Source organism: Thunnus maccoyii, chromosome 17 (genome assembly GCF_910596095.1).
Source record: "Thunnus maccoyii chromosome 17, fThuMac1.1, whole genome shotgun sequence".
In the NCBI taxonomy this organism is placed as follows: Eukaryota; Metazoa; Chordata; class Actinopteri; order Scombriformes; family Scombridae; genus Thunnus; species Thunnus maccoyii.
Window position 1 is genome coordinate 22,908,545 of NC_056549.1, and position 24,285 is coordinate 22,932,829.

General features: G+C 38.6%; 1 protein-coding gene across 1 annotated transcript in view; it reads right to left on the reverse strand.

Moving 5' to 3' along the window:
* Positions 1-24,285, reverse strand: part of ryr3 (ryanodine receptor 3) — a 120,698-nt gene that overhangs the window by 91,256 nt on the left and 5,157 nt on the right. Inside the window, exons 2-4 of the mRNA XM_042390463.1 lie at positions 11,929-12,048; positions 4,384-4,488; positions 1,774-1,794 (exon numbers count right to left, since the gene is read on the reverse strand). Of these exons, the coding sequence (XP_042246397.1) occupies positions 1,774-1,794; positions 4,384-4,488; positions 11,929-12,048 (246 nt within the window). The remainder of the gene's footprint in view (positions 1-1,773; positions 1,795-4,383; positions 4,489-11,928; positions 12,049-24,285) is intronic.

Consider the following 24,285-nt stretch of genomic DNA (forward strand, 5'->3'; position numbering starts at 1 on the left):
AATTCCCTCTGAAATGTGGTCATATAAGTATAAAGCAGCATAAAATGTGAATATTCAAGTACAAATACCTCAAAATGATACTTAAGAAATTTAGTAAATGTACTTTGTTTCATATCATGGTGGAATGTAACTGAGGAGCCAGTGATTGGCAGTTTTACATGAGAAATTACTTATATGTACAGATCAAGTATAACAAATGTCATTCATTTATTTTCTCTAAATTGTTTTGGCAGCAGTGGTAGAATGGTCTAATGGAAAATACAAACTACTTGAAACACATGGATGACTTGGTGTCAATGTTTTAATCACTTACAAGAACCAATCTCTTAAACACTCATTGCTCTTTAATTTTCCTGCCTGCTGGCCTTTACATGAATGAAACAATGTCTGCTTTCTCTTTACCAGAGCCTGACAGAGCTATTATGCCAAACTATGACTAAGTAATTTACCTAAATGTTGACTTCATATCAATAGCTTATTCTTATGTGGAACAGCCTGAGTGTGGGAAATAGCATACTATTTTTCAAGGCCACAGAGAAGAGATTCATGCTAGACTCATTTACTAAGTACCATCTGATGTATTGATTGATCCTTGTCTCTAGATAATGAGACAGGGATTATGCTCTATTTGCTTTGCATTTACTTCATAACAGTCTATCAAAATACAGTATGATGTGCACTGTGATGAGTAAATAAGTGCCAGTTCGGAGAAAGGAAAAAGCTTAAGCACCACCAATCCAGTCATGACACTAAAAAAGGAAACTCACAGATTGGGGATATAAAAAAAAAATACAAACAAGTGTAGTTTGTTGGCAGTATAGTGTGTTGCATGAATACTTACATACTGCATGAATTGCAGAGAGGCAATCCTATAGTATCAAATACAACAGCTTTGCTCAACAACAGTGCGTGTGCACACTCTGAAATCAAAAGGATTTCAGGACATTTCCTCATGTAAATACCCTTGAAATTAATTGATGTTAGAGACCAAACCCAAAGAAAACAGAGCAACACACCCAAACCACAAAGCGAGTTTTCTGCCAATGTGTGGGTTTTCAGATCCTTTTGTTTAGATTAAATAAATGTGAAGAATTATGTGAGCTAATTACTACCTTTGGTAAGCAACATTTAATGACAATATATGCATTTATTTATTTTTTAACAGCACAGACATATTTTAAAGCTATATACTAAGACTTGAATCTTAATACATTAAAATCAAAGAAAAATGGGATAATGAATGCTTTAAGCAAATGAGAAGCAGACACTATCACTTGAAAGTGTTTGCACACTTGCACACAAAGTAGTCTTCAAAGAGGCCAGGCAAAACATTTGACTCATGTGCACAAGATGGCAGTCCCAGTGAATGTCTATTTCAAGATTGCCGTAAGTTAAAGTTCGGAAAAATTTGTGACAAGCTAATTGCTTGTCCACAGACTGGCTGAGGGAAAGAGAATATTCAAAGCTATAGTGAGGGGAAAGCTTAATTTATTACCCATGGGGAGTCTACACATAAATAAATGTCTTTTAATATCCTTTTGCACATGTGGTGAAGTGCAGAAATTGAAATGTATTACCATTAACTTAATATCTCCCTATAATGCAGTACCTGTCATACACTAAGTGCTTTACATGCTATAAATGCAACTTTTATGACAATCAAGAAATAGGCATCCCTTCAAGTGAAAGTGCTGAAAGTTCAACCCTTTCATTTGGCAGTCAGTACGTCATGCACACTGATAACATGATGGATGAACGAACTGATGGACCTACCCATTTTTCATGGTCAGCACTCTAGTAACACACAAATACAAATGGAAAGAATGTGTTATTTGGATGTATAGCGGTCAATTCCACAACCTGAGAGCAACAATAGAGAGAAATGGGCCCTTACTATGGAAAGGAAGAGGAGGGAAATTTATTAGCCTTGCTACCAGAGAGTTAGTATTCTAGCCAACATTATGTTGTCTTGCCAAACAAGGCCAGCCAACAATGTTGCACTGTTGAGCACAAAACAAATCTGCTATCCAGGCTAATAACAATGCAGGCCTGATCCTCCAGTGGAGAGGACCCAAGCGGTATACAAAATTGGACACTTAAAGACCCATCTATGCCAGAAGGCTATGTTGTGCATGAAAATGCAGTGGTAGCCAGAGTCATCCAGTACAGCACACATCTAGGTCTATCTTGCTTTAGTATTGTGGGATTTTGTACTTGGTTCATCTTGCAAATAGTACTGTAATGCTCTGTAGTGCTACAACTGTGCTGCACAATGATTCGTGCTACCATAGCCTTCTCATCTCTGTTCCTACAATAGCTAATGATCAATTGAGGACTGTTATTAAAATCAACACAGACCAGGTTTATTCATTAGGAACAGTGCTTTAAAAAAAAGAAGAAAAAAATAACACCACTACAAACAAGCAACGTCTTGTATGCAGTGGCTGATTATGTATTTGACAACTAAACAGTGTTTTCTCTTTGTTTTCCCCAAAAATATATTCAGGGGAATGGGTTTAGCAATTCTTATAAACAAGGGTGATGTCATCCCTTAAAATCTGTTGACCTCCTCCTCTGGGTCTGTAGCTAGAAGTGCTGGGTGATGGGATTAAATGACACATGAAATGACTCTGTTAGAGCATAGCAGCATGAGCGGATATGAGCATCTGACAGGGGTTTACAGACCATACGTAGCCCACCGGAATGCTTCACTGCAGTAGATGAGAACCCCGTGGCAATACAGTGTATCTGACCAATCAAAGATTACTTACCTGCTCTAACAAACATGCCAAACGAGCTGGAGCAGAGCCGTGAGAAAAGGGCTCGCACTGTTTAGTATAAATCAAGAGAGTGGAGGGCGAGGAAAGAGGAGGCTATGGATGCAGCAGAGCACTCACAGATAATTTCCCTTCTTTCTTTGACCCTTGACGGTATTTCATTATCAGAGCCTTCTGATCTCTTTTTGCAAAACATGGAACGTGTTACAGAGAATGAAAAGAGACAGCTTCTATTTAGAATTCAATTACAGTTCTTGGTGTTAAAGCAGCTCCGAGTATTGCTAGGTGTGGTCTCTCTACTTGCTCTGAATGCCTTTGGGGATTTGATCCATCCCACTTAATGATTTTCAACATATTAACTTATCCAAGTCAAAACTTTGTCTAGAAATAGTTTGAAGCATGTGCTAAAATTATTAATTCAGCATTTGTCAGTTTAGACTGACATCTTAAACCTGGCAACCTTACTCAGTGCAATGCTTAAAGAGAGCCTGGTTTCAGAGGTTTAAGTCTTCCATTTATACACAATTTTATGGTTAATTCAGTAGAGTCCTCAGCCATGACAGTTATTATAGTAATACAATGCAGTGCAGTTATTAGTTACTGCCTCAGACTTGCATTTTGTTCATTTTGTTGGACTTCCAAAAAACCTTTGACTCTTCATAATTTAAGATTACACTATTTAATACTAAAAAGCCCATTAACTGGAGGAAAACCTAAAATCTTGCATCCATCAGTCTGTCATCAGACACTGCAGAGGACTATGCCTCCAAAAGAAAAGCACCTTTATATTGTGGATTCAGCTAATACTTCCCCTCTGAACTGTAAAAAAGTCAAACTTTAGAATTTACCAGTATTTCTTTTTTGTATTGATATTTTAGACTCTGTTTTGGTAGTTTAGTTGATCTGGTTATAACTTGAAAGATCTCAACTGTTACTTTTAGTAGAGTGACTTTGTAACATGACTGATTGTTGTTTAAGTGACACAGTGAAGTTAAATAACTAATAAGATCCTTGTTTCTTGAAGACAATGCTAAAAGCAGACTTTTTGAGTGTTTTGAGTGAAGTGTGCATCCACGTGGGCTAAGGCCACTCAAACAAAGTTGTGCTACATCAATATTTGACATCCACATCTGACATAAAAGGAGTTTGAAACGCCATTTCCCTCTGAAAAGGTTGTAAACCTGACAGCATTTAAATGCATCATTCTCGCTGGACTTGGGCTTGATTGGTTGGCCTCAAAAAAAAAATCCCTGAAATATTTCCAAGCAGGACAGTTGAATTTGATTTAAGAAGCCTTCTCTAAGCAGATTTAATGTGATTGTATTTCCAGTACTGTGACTGCTGTGCCTGTGAGGGATTTATTTTAGAGTTCATTCAATAAATATCCCTTTAGATAATTTTAACAGGAAAATAGAAGAATATTATTCCATTATACTCATCCTCGGCCAAAGCACATTTCAAAATTTAAAAATATTCAAGGGCATTTTGTGTTACTGGTAGACTACAGATTGATTTGTGTATGTGTTTGTGTATGAAAGAGTTTTAGTGCGTTTGTGGTATGAGACAGAGAGGTAGGGCGGCTCAGTGGGGAGGAGGAAGTACTCACCCCTTCGCTGTTCTGCCCAGTGTTAGCCAACATCTCCTGCAGGGCCCGCACTGACAGGGACTGCTCCAACACAAACTTACAAACACATAGGTCTGGAGGAACAGACTGCAGGATGGAGGGGAAGAAAGACAAGGAGGGAGGGAGAGAGAGAGAGAGGGTCAGGAGGAGAGGACAACAAAAGGATGGTAGGAAAGAAACATTAGTTGAATGAAGAGGCAATGACAAGGTGGCATTGACATTGTAAAAGTTTATGAGATTAGTCGTATCCGAGCAATTTGATTGACATACGGCAAGTGGCCTGAATTCATATTGCAATGTCAATCTATAGTAGGTTCAAACTGATTATGGTACTGATTATGGTAGGAAAAAATTTTTTTTTTAACATATACATAAACAACTTAAACTGATATCATAATGGCTGACATCAGATATTTACATTCTGATTGCACAAATCTGTCAACATACCAGTTGGGAGTGTGAACAAGTAGACATCTAATTCATTCTTTTCTATTTATCTTCATCAAGCTTAAAGAAATTAAACTGAATTGACTTAACACACATGCACACATATGTATATACGCATGTAACATTTTGTCTACATTCCCATATATATTCCCTTAACATTTCCACAGCAGTAATTGGTTACTAAATTAATTACAGGCCCTGCTCTGAGACAAGAGACCAACTGAAATGATTAAACTGCTCAGTGAGGAATGGCACCCATAAATAATTCTGATGACTTGCAACTTCTTTGCCAGACTGGTGTGTTGCTAACGAGTGGCTTGGGATTGGGGGGGGTGGCTGTCAAAAGCTGTGCAGCCTGCAGCTGCGATGACCAATAACTGGTTTGGCTCAACCATATCCCTCAGCACCCTGTGCTGCTTGGTTCTCTACTATAATAAGCTTCAGATTGATCAAATTTCAGCAACTATTTATGTTTGTAAATCTTCATTGCATGGTTTTTATGTTTCAATAAATTCATTAATAATTGATGATCATAAATAATTCAAATATTAAATATATAAACAGACTTTCCACAACACTGAAGTGAAAGTTAGCGGGGATGATTAAAATAAGTAACAATATAAACAGCTGAAACTCACCCAAACAACAAAGATAATAAAGAAGGGAAGGTATATTGCTCATTTAAAATAACAATGTCTGTAAATTACTGGCTGCTTAATTGCCATTCAGAGGCAGACCTGTTTATTAATTACATCTGCTTGTCAAACTATGAAAAATTAATTTACTTTGTGATATGCTAGATGGCACTGTTGATTAACACCACACTGCTGATATAACTTGTAAAAAAAATGTAAACAAACAAATTAGCTGTAAGCCGCTGTAACGCCTACACTGTCAGTGTTCATATTCCTGGCTTAATATCTTTGGCTGATTCTAATATGATTTAGTACATATTTAACGCTGTTTATCTCCATTTCATAACAATACCGTCACATAATATTCACGGCTATCCATCTCTACCAAACACAGAAGAGGATGAGGAATGATTTAAGGTGTTGGGTGCCTGCCCCAACTCAGTAACACGACCGGCTGACCCCTGACCTCTGCAGTAAGGTGAGAAATGTGAGCAGAAGGGAGGGCTGCTGGGTGATAATGAGGACGGTGCTGCCCTGTAACTCAACACAAACATGCATGGGAACCTCCGACACTGCTGTGTGTGTCTAGTTCTGTGTGCTGCAACCAATATTCTGCACACAAATGTTACACTCAGATATTCATCATTTAATTTCCTTTACACCCAGATAAGATTTTTGCCAGTGACACTAAATCCATTAAATGTCACGGACTAGTAACCTCCCAAATCTAGTTTTCTCACCACAAAACTTCAGCAGGGTCAGTTGAATATTTACTTTTGCCCTCAAGAGGACCATGACATGATGCAGCTCCACCTGTAATGTCATATGACCTTCTACAGAGATAATTCACAACCTGCTGCAGACCTTACACCTCTTATGAATTATTCACCGACAATTTTCCAATTATCATACTTCTTCCAGGGTTGGGCAGACATACTGAACATTCTCCCTTGTCTGGGAATAGAAAAGACTGTCTCTGTGGTCACAGTGACCTTTTAGAGAGTCAAATTTTTTCATGCTCTGCAGGGAGCTTGATACAACACAATATTATGAGCTGTAGAAAGGAGTAAAATGATTAATCCAAAGATCAAAAAGTATTATTTGACAGTCTAGAGGCTTTCATCATATGCACTCTATTAAAAAGGGATCAAATAAAGTGAAATATAATGAATTCCTCCATCTTCTCAAGGTTAACCTTCTGTTGTAAATCCCAATAACTCCCTCTTATTCACTAACAAAAGGCATGTAAGCGGAAATGAATATTCTCTTATTGTCCACAAATCCCAGAAAAAGACTAAAAACAACAATGAACTGATCCGACTAGCAAGTATTGTCTGCGTAGCCAAAGCCTGATATAGCCTGATCATCTGTGCCATGGACTTCCATTGTTGTCCAAAAACTATGAAAAACACATGATTGAGTCACACTGCTGCACTGGATGCCATGCTCCTTCGTTAGCATGAACATGGGTGCTGTTGTTTATTTTTAGCCAATCCTACTGTGACGGCCACAGCCACACATGGTAATATTCACCTGATTCACTCTCCCACCTCATTAGTTTGCTACCTACACAGGTTCATTTCGTCTGCAGTCAACCACACCCAAACCATTGACATCACAGTCTGATTTTAAATCAGTTTTTCTGCTTTTAACCTTATGTTATTTTATATGAAGTGCACACATTTGTTGTAAGTTGTAGCTGGTGTCCATCTTGTTTTCCCCTTGTGTTTTATTTGATTTGGCCAAGCCACTAAATATGTTCCCTCATGTGTCATTATGTTAGATCAACTTGTTCAATGTGTAGGATTTAGTGGCATCTAGTGGTGAGGTTGCAGATTGCACCCCTCTTCCAAGCGTATAGAAGAACCTACGAAACTCGCAAGAATCGCAAAAGGCCCTCTCTAGAGCCAGCATTGGGTTTGTCCGTTCTAGGCTACTGTTGAAACATGGTGGTGCAACATGGCAGGCTCCATGGAAGATGACCCGCTCCCTCTGAAGACATAAAGGGCTCATTCTAAGGTAACAAAAACACAATGATTCTTAGTTTCAGGTGATTATACACTAATTGAAATATTATGAATATTATATTCCATTTCTGCCAATCGATCCCTCTAAATCTTACACACTGGTCCTTTAACATCTTGTTAGTTGTTGTTATACTGAGCAAAGTACTATTTTGTTGACCTCTTTTATAGGCCTAGTTATTCAATTCTTAGTTTATAATGTTTTTTGCATTTTTGGGGTTAATAAAACCCCAGTTTTTCCATTTACAACCTGACACCATCCTGCTGCCATTGATTTTCACTACAACACCAAATCTGTGGCTGACAAAAAGTCCCCAACAAATGCACTCTAAATCTACTCCTGCTTGGACAGACTTTTTTCACAGCAGACATCTTATGCAAAAGGACAGTGGGAAAAGCATTGGTGCAGTTAATAAAATTAACAATGGCTGAATACCATTGAGTTTTTCCAAATTCATGACCCTGGCATAGTGCATGATGGTTCACCAGTATGGCTTCCTTCGACAATTTAATGGAACGAAGCCATTAGTTCCATCTGTGCTTTTTCTGCTATGAGTCAAGTCAAAATGCCTGCTGTGAAAAAAATCTATTAAAGCTGAAAAGCACTACAGTAAAATGTCCAGCTGATTTAGGTAATTAAGCCTTTACACGAAATGAAAATATCTAATAATGACACATTTTTATAGATTTATGTCTTCAGTAGTAATGAATGGGCTTAGGGCTGAGAGCCATGGTAGTATCGAGAGGTGGACCAATACATTGTTTGGTTTTTTTAATTGTTTTTTTTTTTAGGGCATTTCTTGTGCCTTTATTATAGTGATACTGGAGAAAGTTGACAAGAAACAAAGGAGAGAGAGAGAGATGGGGGTGACATGCAACAAATGTCCACTGCCAAAATCGAACCGCGGACGTTGTGGTTATGTGGCATACGTAACCAGTAGGCTACTGGGACGTGCTATACGTTGTTGGTTTTGATGTTTTCATGGGATTTGTTAACAAATACAAAATATATATAGAATATTGCCACACTTATCTTTTGAGGAAAAGGAGTTAAAGCAGGTAACACAATTCTAAAAAAGTATTTTTTCTCTGTGGATATTCACATTTATGCAGAAAGTTGTTCCACAAGCTTATCTGATCCTCTACATCATCTTGTATGGAGTTACTGTGTTCACAAGAAAGAATGATAGAATAACAGTTTTGAAAGCTTATAATGTGCCATGAGAGTGCATTATGCTGAACAAAAAAAGTATCCAATTTAAAACACTTTTTTTAATCTGACCCAGTGACTCCCCGTTTCACCTGAGCCTTATTTCTCTCTACCAGCAGCAGCATACAGCTTGGCTTCGTTAGAGTCTAAGAAATGAGGTGTCAACACCTGAGATCAGCCAGCAGATGACAGCCCCTCGCTTTGTGCCAAACCACAGCCGTCACCCTCGACACTCAGCCACATGTCACACCCAAGGAGGCCCGAGGCATTGTCATCGGTACCAAGGTGAGGAGAGGAGAGAGGTGTTTGTGATGGTCCGCCTAGAGCTCTGCCAGCATTGCCCCTTCAACTCAACAACAGTTCCAGGTGGGTGAGTAGAAACATGCCCTCATGTCCTCAAACTTTATTTAAAGCCTTAATGTGAACGGTCTAATTCAATTAGGCTTTACTTGATATGCACGACTCGTGAAAGCATGCCATATGTAAAGTAAGTGTGAGGACAAAAATAAAACAGTATACAGATGCTGCATTGTGTAACCCAAGTACATCTGCATGTATGATTGACAGCAAACTTCCTCTCTCCACTTAAATGTCTCAGAAATATCACTGAAAGTGTTGTGACTAATGATGCGCATAATGACATACAACAATTATGTTGCTATTCAGAAGCATATTCTCCAGGGCCAAAATGATCTGCTTCATTTCATCGTCTTTTTTTGAGGACCATACAGTACGTCTTGTCAAAAAGAAGATTAATGAGACATATAACAGTAGTGACAGCTCTGTTGTGTTGCAACAACAGCACAGGCAGCAAGAAGCAAACTGACATAATTCAGTCACAATAAAAAAATGTCATCCCTTAATTTCAAGACATTAGTTGTTCAAGACAAAAGTTATTCTCTGCAAATCATATTTTTGTTTGTTGTTGGTTGGGCTGGCTCTGCCCAGGTACCTTAACCAACCAGTAAGAATCACCAGTGCGGCATGATCCCTGACTGACCCCATAAACACTGTCAGTTGTGTTGTTAAGAGTCCAAGCCAAGTTGGAAGCACCGCACCCAGAAACTGAACCTGAATCGCTGCAGTGGTGCGTGTTTGTTTTTCCTCTGCGCCAACCAGGCAACCATTTTGAGACCTATTTCATCTAATTAGCTGTAGTTTGCACTTTAGGGGTCCATTGAGAATCTGCACTTTCTAAATCATCCCCATTATTTGACAGGAAAGCTCATCTCAACATGCTGGATGGAAGGGAAACAGAGGACAAACAGATGGGGTTCAGAGAAAGAATTCACAAGTGTCTGTATGATTTATACCGTTGTGAAGAGACATTTTTTCTTTTCTTTTTTGGATGTAACATCATTTGGTGTGTCTATTTAACTACACAGAAGAATTTCAAATGAGGATATCCTAATTTAATTGCTAAAGGATTCACTTCTTGGAAAATGTAATGAACTTTTGGAGAGGGGAAACAAACATGACAGGAAAACAGATAGCAGATCAATCTTAGCTTGTAATACAGCTCCAATTTTTTGTGTTGTCACACTACATCAGAAAGAGCATACTTTTTCAGATAACAAATGACAACTGTATTTACTATTCATTTGAATTGAACAATGAATGAGACAGCATGTCTAGTTTTCACAAAATTGTCTGAATATTCATATCTGGGCCGGTTTCATGACGCTGAGTAAGCTGCACTCAGTTAATTACATTTCAGGAATATGTCTGCTGGATATGATATCAGCTGTTGTGATTCCTCATGCTGTCATCTCATTAAGAAAGCAGTTCATACATCAACCTGGTGGGTTTTCATTAGCACAGTAACACCCATCCAGGGACCCCATAGTGTACTTGCCAGGGGGTACATGGAAAGATTGTGGAGTAGTTCAACTAATTTGAAAAATTAAACCCACATATTGAGTTAGCTGTAACACCTGAACACCATGTGTTATGACAGAGTGTGTGAAAACCACATGTAAGCAGAAAAGTTAGTGAGTAAGCCAAAGGTAATGGATAGGCCTAAATGGTTGAAATAGATAACTGAAAGTAATGGATAATTGAAATGGTTTTCTAAGTGATGGATAAACAGTTCAAATACTTTGCTAAAATTTGGATAAGTAAATAGAAAGCTAAAAGGGATGGATAAAAAAGTCTGAATAGTTATCTAAAGTAATGGTAACAGTTGAAATAACTAAAAATAATGGATAAATGGTTCAAGTAGCCTAGTTAGCTAAAAGTAATGGGTAGCTTGAAATAGATAATTGTAGCTAATGTATAGGCTAGACAGTTCACATATTTAACATTAGCTAAAAATAAAGGGCAACTAAAAGAAATGGATAAATAGCATCAGTTCGGATAGTTAGCTAAAAGTAACAGTTAAACAGTTGAAACACAACTAAAAGTAATGGATAGACAGCTCAAATAATTAGCTAAAAGTAAATAAATGGATTAAATAGTTAACTAAAAGTAAACATTTCAGATGGTCAGCTAAAAGTAAAGTAACAATCTTTACTCCATTGAAATGATAAATGTAATTCATGTATAGGCTAAACCGTTCACATATTTAGCTAAAAAATAATGGGCAACTAAAAGAAATGGATACATACCCTAGTTCAGATAGTTAGCCAAAAGTAATGGCTAATGGTTGGAATGGATATTATTAGCTAAAAGTAATGGTTAAATTGTTGAAATAGTTAACTAATAGTAAACATTTTAAATGGTTAGCTAAAATTAATGGATAAGTCATGCAAATAGTTAGCTACAAGTAATTTAACTATAGTGTTAAGTGGTTGAAATGTCCAGCTTCTGCCTCTCTAAGTTATATTAGTACAAATGATTAAACTGACATAAGTAGTGTTAAATAGCATATAGTTTAAAACTGTACACTTTTGAACACTTTTGGGTGGTGTCCAGTAAGGGGTATCTCACCTGACAAGGCTGTGTGAGGGCACAACAGATAAAACAGGTTGGGAAACACTCCACTAACAAAAAAAATAACTTTCAGCTGACGTATTTTGTTAAGTATTATTTAAATATTATATTAAGTATTATGGCAAACTTTCCAGTATACTGCTTCAGCTTAAAAGGTCATTAGGGTGCTTTGTAGCAGCTTTGGATGCTTGTCTCTGCCACTGAATTGCAATTGCTCCATTATAATTTCAGGTTGCAGCCTTAAAAATATCAAACTCAAAAAAATCTGTGCCGTCCTCACCTTAGCTTCAGATGTGGGTTCCAGATAACACACACGGTTTCCAAGTCCCTCAGCACCTAGACAGAACTTGCGATGCTCCTTCTGGATGGTGGCCACACTCTGAAGCACCACTTGATCATCCTGCCAGGAGGAGAGAGGAGCATTAAGGCCAAAGATGTTTGACAGTGACCTATCCAAAATAAACGAGACCAGACAAGAAGAAAGTAACCTATGTTGGCTCAGAATTGTAGCCTCTTTTGCCCCCATCACTTGGAATCAAAATACTATGGTTCAGGTTTTTAAACTGACACCCAGTATACACCACAAGCTTTTGTATTATGGGGTTTGGCAGCCTGGGTTGTTTCAAAATCAATAATCACATTTTCCTGGATATGCAACCAGAGGAGAAAGATCAATCACAGGCATAAAATTGACAAGAATATGGGAAGCGAGATACTGTACACAAAAGGAAGTATTTTCCAAATATATTTGTCAGGTTTTGATAAAGTGGCACAAAACATTCAGAGTCGAAAGGTAACAACATGGAAACAGCTTTTATAATTTCTCGAGACTTGTGGAAATCAAATAAAAAGAACGCAGCCAAAAAGTGTTCTAGCAGTTAAACTAAAGATTAAAAAGGAAACACAAGAAAACATTTTGTAAAAAAAAAAAAAAAAAAAAAAAAAACATAATTCCAGCAGCAGAAAAGAAAAGAAAAAAACTGTATTAATCAATAGCAGTAACAACAAACCAGCTTGAGTAATATCATTGCTAAACCCGTTACGCAGCCTCTGGTATCACTGCAGGAGAGAGGAAGACCTCGATTCAATCAGTTCAACCAACAAATGAACGTTTGTATCCATCAGGGGGGAGAGGGTAGGGCTCTATTTGGCAACACACACACACACACACACACACACACACAAACACAAACACACAGATATTGATTTGTTTGTGTACTGCATGTGTATGTATGTATGTATGTGTGTGTGAGAATGTGTGCGCGTCTCCTGCCAGCTCACGTCACGTCCCACACTAATCTGAGCTGATGGTTGCCATGGTTCTGGCTCCCACCTCCTTCACAGCAGTACTAATTCAATAGATTTAGACACAGGCTGCACAGCACCCACAGACTCAGGAGGCGAGATAACAGACCCTGACAATATTTCAAAACAATGGCACCCTGGACCCAAAACTAAATAATTTGGCGTGATCGTATAGCAGAAGTTTCTGCATGATTGTACTCTGTGTGAAGAAAATAACTTAAAAAGGGTTTTACGGTTTTCAAATCTGCCCCATTGTGCTGTCAGACAAAGAATTCACCACCACCTCCTGTATGCAACAGTCAAGTAGAAAATTGAGTGTCTAATTTGTAATTTCATACCGCTGTACAGTTTTAAATGAATTGGAAACAAGTGAAAGGGTCTTTTTAGCAGAATTCAGCATCGTTTTCTGGGAATTAGGACAGATTTTCTGTTCTTTCAGCAGATGTGAAAGTTCAAATAGATATAGGAGGACTAAAGTCAATCTCTTCCATCATGTGTTGGCGTTGCACCACAAATTAGATCCTCAGTCTTTCTGGTTTCTACATGTGGGAGGTGCTCCGAATCAAAGGTACTGACTCCACTTTCTTCTCCCTCAACACTAACAGAATTCATTAGACGTGTGAATTTGTTGCTAACACTAAAATTAGTTGAAGGCTAGAATTAATTGACACCTGTGGTGCTGCGCAAGTAATAAAGTTGACCCCTGCAAAACATGCAACAGCACTGAGCATTTTATCTCAGTTAAATAAAATTTTAAAAAAACCAAAAACTCAACCTGTAACAGATGAAACAATCATCTAACTTCCAGCACCAACATATTTCTACTTCAAAGATATGATCAATATTATCCCACTGAAACACTGCCTAAAGAGAGAAATGTGACTGAAATTGATTAATAAATGAATTGTGGTTAAAGGGGCATTTACTACTTTATTTATATTGCAGCTAGATAATGCAGAAGCTAATTATCCAATAAAAATACAAAGTACTTTGGACCTCATCAAAGCTATATTTTGGTCAATCAATCTGTGTTGCACTGCAATAAAAATATATCTTGAAGCACTTTTAATGGGTAAAGTGAAGCACAGTAGAGTTAAATGTCACAGTGATTTAAAAGAGGGGCCAAGCTGGCACGACAGTCCATACCAGCAGCATCTTAAGCACCCCACAACCCGACTTTAGGCTTCAGGGAAGTGGCTACTGATGGCAGAAATGATCACTGTTGGCTCTGAATAGCAGCTGCAGCTTTCCTGGTAGTTCTGTGATGGAGGAAACACTGTTTGTTGTTCCAGGCTACAGATAGGGTAACTCAATATGGCCACAGGAAGACCGAAGACTTGTCACCTCTTTAAAATTGAGTAAATACATCTGTTTCTTCTCAGCTGTTTGGAATACTGGTGGCCTTATGAAACCAGTAGGGTCTGGCACCATTACTGGCATACCAACATGTTTATACATGTGTATGTATGCATGCCTTTTTTAAGTTAATGAAATTGCTAAAAGTCAATAATTAGTGCTAAATTATTCTATAAATGGGACCACTTTCATGAAATGTTCCATTTGTCTGTGTATAAAATCCTGTAAAGCAATAATTAGAACAAAAAGAGATACTAAAAGTCTTCACTGAAAGCCAGGCAACAATAAATATTCATGCTGTCTTCAAAACCACTTGTGGTCACACTGAAAGGCTCAGAAAAAATTGATTTTTGCTCACATTGATACTGCAGCTTCAGAACCAGAAGTGGTCAGAGCTGCAGTGGGACAGAAAGCTACATACTCTACTGTAGACTGGATGACAGACGGATCCATTTTACAAAATGGATGATAATGCCAACATATTTCTAAATAAATACAGCCCGAGGAGATCCTGAGTTTCATATCGCGTGTGGATATATAGTGGTGTTACCCCATAAAAATCCAATTGCCACTATCAGATCTCAAAAACTAATAAATAGACCATGTGTACCAACAGCCAAGATACTTTCTTAAGACACTTTATGTCTCTCTCTGCACCCCTGACTTGATCCCAAGCCAGAGAATCTGGTGAATCTGAGGCAAAGTGATCCTCGCAGCAGCAGTGTGACCATCTGCTAGACAGCTAAAGAGCAGCATCAGTACTATGTATAGGGCCCTGGCCTGCGGCAGGAGGAGGTAAGTAAGGGGTTCCAAGTGTAGAGCGGGAACTTGACCCTGCCCTCTCCCAACTCGACCCCACCCGTCCTTGCTACCCCTTGATATCCCTCTGGAACCTGCACTTCTCCACTCTAGTAAACCAAAGAGTGTTTGTCACTCTGGTTAGGACTTTCCTTGAATGACATCTGGCACTGCTGGATGTGTGTCACTGCTCTTCAACAGACCCTCAACATTTCCCACCTCCTGCTTTCTTCTTTCTCCTTCTATTTTCTTCACTGCGCAGCCAGCCTCTGTGCGCCTTAACAGACAGCAACAGGTGTGTGTGTGTGGCCCGATGCATCCACCAGTGGAAACCCGAGAACTCCCGATGCTCCGGCGTGCCAAATAAACGCTGCCACCAATGTGAACTTGAGAAAAGGTGAATCTGTTCAATCCCTCAGCACTGCTATTTTGACCCGCATGCTTTGCACATGCTCAGTGGAGATCAACAGGCAGACTTTAGGAAGGGAAAAAAAGCATAGACAAGTTAAAAAACCTAAGGGAATCAAGCAAATTCCAGCATGTTTGTTTCCTTGTTCACACTGTCACGGTGTGTAGTCTGCGTAAATTGCTCTGATTGCTCAGGAGTCATGTTTCTCATAAATGTCATGCTGGGTGCTAAGTACAGGTTGAGCTACGTGTTTTTAGTGAAGCTTAGCTAACAACATGGAGAGCAAAGGAGATACAGTGTAGATGTGTGAGAACTACAACCTGATAAACCTGATAAGGGCTGATGTTGGTGCCTATCAGAGCACTTTTTGCGATCCCACGTCACAAAACCATCACAGCTAACACAGATCTAAAGAATCTCCGCACTCATGAGTGATCTGTCAACCATGAGCACCTGACTATAAATAATGAGATTATTATTCACAGTGTTCCAACCTTATGTTAAATTTTTAAAACCTTATAGCCTTAGGAAATGGAAGAAAGGGAGTGTGGAGAAAAAAAATGATAAAGGAGAACCTGACAAAGTGCGGTGACAGTGAAAAATAGAACTTGAAGTCCCAACAGAAACAAATGAGGATGTAAACAAGTAACAGAGAGTGAGACAAAGAGGAAGACTGAGAAATGTACTTTTTTTTTTTAAAGCAATTTGACATTTTAGTTTTACAAAAGATATTTCAGAGGTTTCAGAGGAAAATATAATCTCAATGGCTGAATAAGAGCTGATGAGCAGACTTTCTGGTTAATGGCCAGGCTATATGAGGTCTGGCCCCAGTCTGTCGCTGCTCTGTCTATTAATCAGATCTTATACATACTAAACTAATCAATACAGTCAGCTCATTGGCGGCTCTTAAATAAGCTGTGCTTCTTTGGGGGAATGAGATAGAGAGAGAAAGAAAGAGCCAGAGTAAGAAATAAAGCAGCTTCAAATCCAACAGAAGCTCGCACAATAACAATTCATCATAGAGTCATTTCCTACAAAAGCCAGACTTCCATCATAACTGATTAAGGAGATGTTTAAATGAATGAGATTTAGATCCATGTCTCACCAACAAGCAGCCATTCAGCTTCAGAGAACAAAACCAAAATTAAGTCAATATGGAGTTATGTGCTGCTTTAGCATACCATTCTTTGTAAATTATTAATTTGGTAATATTTTATATTAACAAACAGCTTTTTAGAGCACTCATGCATCCTATTGCAGCCAATGACAATGTGTTTTTCAAGTATACCTAGGACAGAAGCAGCCTTTTTTTTGTTCATCCTTAAGTTTCACAGGTGCAGTGTAGTTCCTCTAGTTTGACTTCCTGCAGCAAGGTGTTTCAATTTCTGACCTTCCCCAAGTGGGATTTAGGTCTATCGTTTTGTTTTGTGTCAGTACTTAGTATTTACTTTAGATTTAGTAGAAGTTGGCAGGTAACATTTAACTAGAAAATATTTTATTCAATGGCTATTCTAGGAGGTAGTCTGGGATGGTCAAGGCCACCTCTGAAATCTCATTAGCCACCCCAGATCCGATAGGTTGTTGGTCAAGTTCATTAACACAATAAGGCGGGACAAATGCTGGTCAATCAATGAAGACAGCAGCCAGCTGATATAGGGCCAGTTTGCCATTTCCAACTACTATAGTGATGGTAGGACTGAGGCCATGAGAGCTGATCTCTAGTCAGCAGACTTTTGACCGTGAGTCAGAAAAAAGCAGGTCTCGAAATCAAAAGTACATGCTGGCCATCAGGACTCCCACAGTAGTTTGTTGTCAGTTTTGTTTAATAGCATTTTACTGTGTCATGTAGGTAATTATTTGTATTTAGTGTGTATAAGAGTGAGATTGTTGCTAGAATACAGGCAGTTAACCAGCCAAGTTAAACCTGTGAGCCAGGCTGGAAAGTGAGGTTTATTGTATTTCCCAGCCATTGTTAGACTGTCTAGGTCATTCAATAGACACAGTTAAAGGTGTCATGTGATGTTTTCCATTAGTTAAACTGAGTAAGAGACATCTATGGAACATAAGAGAGTTTTACTCATGCAGATGAGAAAATATGTTTATATGATTATGTATACTTCATATTGTTTCTGTATTGTGTGGAAAATGTTCAGGTGCATCTTATACATGTAGATGTTTGTAGCATTGTGTATGGGATGTTTAAAGTGAGTGAGGTCCATTGAGAAGTTTAAAGCAAGGCTGTAAGCTGAAGCTATTAAAGTGAAGTTCACAGTTCAGAGATAGTAGAGCTGATGCAAGCTGAGTTAATGCCACCATGATATGAATAACATTGCTGGCAACTGTTTTAAATATGTGAATAAATGTGTTGCACCAGTTTGGACCAAGAGCTTCATTCTGAACCTGTAACAGATAACAATTCACTCCACTGCAGGGAAAACAGCTCTTAGAAAATGTGTAGCCTATCCTGACCAACTCAACTCAAGTTTTATTGAACACATAAACATTATCAGGACAATGGCAGTGAAATGTTTTCCCACTGTGCCCCCACCTCATCCCACCCCCCCATAATTAGTGATTGAAAATAGACATATTTAAATAACCACTGCTTCCCAGAGACTGTGAAACATAGAACAGAAAATGTAACGTACACAAAATAGAAAACAATAGAATAGTAGCTGCATGTTAGTGCTGTCCTTGGTTGTAATATTAATTTTAATTGTTGTTGTTAGTTTAATGCTGTATTATAAAATGTTAAAACAACAACCTGGCCTTGAGTACCAACATTACAATGGATGCTAACATGAGTTTTGGAATTCAATTATGATTTATCTGTGCATATGTTGAAACAATGCGATGCATTGAACATCTGTATTTACACATTTTGTTTATCTGCCATTCATTAAGGTTTGCTATGTCATGGCCACCCCACACTAGCTCTGTGTCCCATCTTGGCCACCCCAGTCAAAAATGTCCTAGATACGCCACTGTTGGGGATACACTCCGGACATGTTGTCTTGCACTGTTTTGATGGCATGTTTGAGGACAGAATTTCCAATTATAACACTTGATGGTGAGACATCAGTAAACCGGAAGAAAACTGGAGTAAAAATATTAGAATATTTACTGTTAAAACATGGTTAATCTGTTGGCTTTTGTAGAAAACAAATATGGACATCCCATTTAATCCCAATATGTTCTCTGATATATTTAAATCCATGAATATTTCATTAGAAATATTTCAGAGTAGGGATTTCTGGCACAACTGCACCTACTTCCTAGGTGCATGGAGAACAGAGGTCAAAACACCTGCAACATTTAGCAGTATAAAGAACAGATTTATAACAATTTATAAAGTTGTTATGCAATTTTCAAGTGTTGCTGGAGTTTTAAACTCTCCATAGAAGTATTTCAAACATACAGACAGGTGACAATTAAAGAAAACCAACATAAAGTGTCTTAATAAGGTGTTGGGCCACCAAGTGCCACCAGAACAGCTTCAATGTGCCTTGGCATTGATTCGACAAGTCTCTGAACTCTACTGGAGGGTGAACACCATTCTTCCAAAAGATATTCCCTCATTTGCTGTTTTGATGATGGTGGTGGAGAGCGCTGTCTAACACGTCGGTCCACAATTTTCCCTTAGATGTTCCACTGGGTTGAGATCTGGTGACTGCGAAGGCCGTAGCATATGATTCACATCATTTTCATACTCATCAAACCATTCAGTGACCCCTCGTTCCCTATGGTTAAGGACATTGTCATTCTGGAAGAGACCACTCCCATCAGGATAGAAATATATCATGATAGGATAAAAGTGATCACTCAGAACAACTTGATTTGCAGTGACCCTTCCCTCTAAGGGGACAAGTGGAACCAAACCATGCCAGCAAAATGCCATTACCGAGCCACCAGATCCCCTCACTGCAGGGGTCAAGCATTCAGACCTGTACCGTTCTCTTGGTGTACGCCACACTTGCACTCACCCACTTGTCGACAATATGGTGAAGGATGACTCATCTGACCATATCACTTTTTTCCACATCTCTGTAGACCAGTGCCTATGTTTTTTGCACCACTTGACTCTCTCATGTCCTCTTCTGCTTTTCCTTTCATATCGCACTAATGCATGAGCATCACAGTCATCAAATGTGTGCTGTCAAACACAACTTCCGACCCTATGTTCTGATGTCTTTCCCATAGATCTAAATGCAGATGTCACTTTAGTCACTGTTCCTATTGAAACACCAGCCAGTTGAGTAGTCTCCGTGACTGAAGCTCCTGCCATCCGTGCCCCAACAATGAACCCTCTTTCAAAGTCACTTAGATCATTTCCTCTTGCCACCTTGAATCAAAATCAGAATCAACTGGGCCTGCTCAGCATTCTTATCCCTGCCACAGAGTATAATTGGATGTGAATTGCTTAATTGTACCATGCAGTGCACCTGTGTGGAAAGATCTGCATTCACTGTTTCTCCACTCATTTATTCAGGTTTTTCCTTTAATTTGTCACCCGTCCATAGCTTGAATCTTGACTGTTGCATCACAAAAGTAGTTGAGAACTTTCTGTAGGTGGTCATAACTGTCACACAGCTTCAAAGACAATATGCTTGATCATATTTGAGGATATTTTCACTTAGATCATTATATTAAAGAAAACATCTTCAATATAAAAAGACAAGAAAAGATGCATTTACCATTATACTATCCCAGTTACACACACATCATGTGCCTACATATGAGCGTCCATTATGTGTGTAGGTGTGCGTATGAAAGTGTGTGTGGGTATGCATATCGGAGATGCTGACATCATGGGTCAAAATGAATAATGCACCGCACATCTGAGCTCTATACTAAAAAAAAAAAAAAAAAGAAATAATATTCCACAGTCAAGCAAGTTTTGCCCTGCAGTACACTGCCATGGATCACAGACTCCCAAGATTTATACGGTGTTCCTATAACAAATTGGATTTTCTTGGCTTGGTTTGTATGCATATTGTTTTAGAGCGGCTTCAAGTAATAGAGGCACCCATGCGTGCAAGGCCGAGACGTCCACCTCAGCAGAAGCGCTGAGAAATGGGGGACTTTTGGTCAGGGACAGAAGTAGAGCCTCTCTGATGTCCATTATCCTGTCTGATGAGACAGAGCGTACACAGGCAAGATGTAGTAGGGTGTGAAGAGGTAGAGAGGATTGTGTATGTGTGTGTTTGTGGCTGTGAGGTGAAAAATAGACAGACAGACAGACTGACAAGTGCAGATTAGGTGAAGTGAAGACATTCACCTGAAGCTAACTTAAGCCTTCTTTGTATTCCTCTAAGCTTTTAGCTCCTGACCCAGACAAACAGTTGTTTTAACCTCTGTGCTATCAATGCTGTGTCTTGTCTGATTAGATGCAAACTTATGATTTTAACTCTCATGCTACAGAAGCCCCTGAAGACAGCTACGTGATAAGGCAAGCATTTTTCTTCTGAATAGATTTCTCAGAGGTCATATTTTCATTTTTCAGATAGACTGATTTAGCCACGGGTCAATAGAGGACATGCCACAAGATAAATTCAATGAGCATTTAAGTGTTTCACAATACATCAGTAGCAGTCTGTGACAAGGTAAACCTCCCTCCCTACAACGGCTGGGAATGCCTTCCAGATCCATCAAGCTACAAGATGTCATCTCTAGACTGCAGCTGCCATGGCTGGCTGCACACAGCAAATAGAAAATCTTGTCTCTAGGACGTCTGTGGGCTCACTGAAAAACTAAAGTTCATTGAATTATTAGCAAAATGACAAATAGAATCATGTTTTTCCTAAAGTGAAAAATAGTTAAATCCTATCTTGTCAGAAAATAAGTTAGATGGGATCATTATTGAAACAATGGAGCGGTAATCATTAAAGAATTGGCATAAAAGTGATTGATAGCATGAGCTTCCCTCATATCAATATAAAATGCCCTTGATCAAGAAATTTAGCATCCAACTTCAGTGGCCTTCATGTGGGCAGCTTGCTAGTGTGAGTGCATGTAACTTTGTCACTTCCTGCAAAATAGCATTCATGCTCAGCTAACTTCAACGTACATTAACTGATTTTTTTTACCCACTTGGGGCAAACACTGATGTATTATCACCTTTTAAGCTAATATGGCGTAAATAGTTTAGCAAACAGTTTCTTATGTACACATCCAACAGATATGGGGCAGCATTAGCATTTGTGTTGGGTTTGTGTCCACCTGATGAAAGTAAGTCCAATAATCTCTCTCCTTTTAGCTCTCTTTTGCTCTGCATCGACTTCCTGAGAAAAATATCTGGCTTTAGCTGCTAAATGCTCCTTCACCTGCTAGTAGTGGCCAACTTTGTCTGTCTGCTGTTTGGTATCGGGCAGGTAGTCCAGAGTGGGTTTATCAGAACTTTTTATGGTTAATATGGCTGCTTGCTGGAAATGACACTGATGAGAGCGGTGAGAGTGAACCAAAATATGTGGACTGTATGAACAAAACAATGAGCTGAAAGACACCAAAGCTACACAGAGCTGAGAGGAACTGCAGAGTCAGGTGATAACTCTCTGTGGTTTGTAACTGCACCTGACACTGTTGTTAACATAAAAAATATTGATTATAGCTGCTTGATTAATAAATAAAACAGGATTAATAATGTTTGCAAACAATGCTAACTGGTTTCAAGAAGAAAACCATTATGGCCACAGAGCTGACAACAAAGAGAACCATGTTGCCATTAAATGAAAATGAACTCACTGACCAGAGGGACACTCAAAATGCTAAGAGTCTCACAGTCTGCACCTTTTTCAGTCCTCAGTTGATTAATGAAGGTAATTATTTGGGTTGAGAGTCCACTCACGCCGACACTGCTGCTCCTTCTGGGATTCTACTGCTAAGTCTGTCTGGACCTTCACAGCAACACACTGCACAATACAATTCTGAAAGTGAAATCAATTCATTTACAACACAAGTTAGACATCTTTATATTATTGTTTGTGACAAGAAACTTGATGCATACAGTATGAAACGATGTTGAGCAAGTGCATTTAGAGGCAATAATTCAAACGAGGCATTGATTTTGATTGTATAATGCTTGCATAATTGAAACAGTATACAGTATATCATTTTGATTTGAACTGTAAGACACAGAAAGCCACTGCCTAACTCACAGCAAAATAATTCATAGTCCGAGTGGAAAAAAATACAATACCAGGTAATTTATAGCTTTTACATAGGCAGGGTAACTGGGTAGTTTTTCCACAGTGATATGGAGTATTTTAGGAATGAACAGGTTAAATATAAAAGACAATCCTATGGCCACAAACTAGCTGCAATGGCAAAAAGCCTTTTCCCACCACTTTCATAATTTATGGGTATTTCAAAACCTTTTCAACACCAGTTCAAGGCAGAAGACACAGAATAATGCAAAGATACTGTAAGACAACCCTCTTTCTAGGAAATAAAAGAGCTCTGAATGCCAAAGACCTTTTCTCCAGGCAGGGGTCACTTCACCTATTGCCTTAATAAATACTTATCACTATTTTTTTTATTATAATGTAATCCATTTTAATCATTTTTCTGCTATATATTATAACAAAGTTTAGTATTTACTAACTAGTTCTTTTTTTCTTCAAAACCAACATCATAAAATTTTGTTTATTTCTAAATCTTCATACATTTGAATTGAACTCCAGCAAGAGCTCATCCTGCATTAAATATTTAAACAAAATGTCAAAAACGTCAACTGTGATTATCAGTTAGTGTACTGCTTAACAGGGCCAACTTCAGTCAAAACTCTCACATCTCATCTACAAATGAAAAGCATTGAAGCACAGTTAATGACCTGGGGTCCTGCCACCGTTACGTCAAGGTTGTGTAAATGACGGGGATGGCAGCCGGCTCACTGTCCTTCAGTAGTGATGACTGGAGAGAGCTGGATCTGCCAGAGAACACACTGTTGCTTTACTATCACAGTCTGCTCAATCAATGCAGAGGAAATCCTTCCCATTAAATTTAGCTCAAGCTGAGGGAGGTTCACCTGAGGCCGCAGGACAACGCTGCTTTTCTCTTTCCAACTCTCACTGAAGAGGCGAACTTTGCAAGGGCATCAACTACTGCAATATCGTAAATGCAGCATACCGGAATAATGTCTCGGTGACTCAGAAATGATATAGATTTCCTTTTCACGAAGAAAGAATCCACAGCACTTCTCACTTTCTATTATTACAGGTTGGGTCTTGCTCTGAGTGAGCATAGTTGAGATATCTGGGCTCATTTTCCAACAATCATGAGAAGCAATTTGCTTATATTCAAGTATAACTTCTCAGCATAATCTACCCAGCAACTTCTCCACCTGAGACTTGTATGCAACTATTTTTAGTAGATTATGGGCATGCAGCACCACTAGGATGATGGTTTTTATGTCAAGATATCACACAAAACTGAACATTATCACCAAAATGTTTACTTTTTTCCCTACAGTACAGAACTGTTGCAGCTAACATTAAGTTTGGGCAACTAAAAACACATGTATGGTGAAGAAAATATCTTAAAAATGTCTGGTACCTTTGATATGAGGGGGATCATCCACCACCTACCCAATCTTGGCATCCTTACTTGTTCCTGCACTATATAAAGTCACACTCCTTTCTGCATTGACACTAAATTGGCAGTAAATGCTAATGCAGCTTTGTTGCATGCAGAATGAGCATCATTTATAGGAGACAAATGAAGCCCTTGTGGTTTTGTTTCCTCATCATTTCAGTGTATCTGAATTGAGCATTT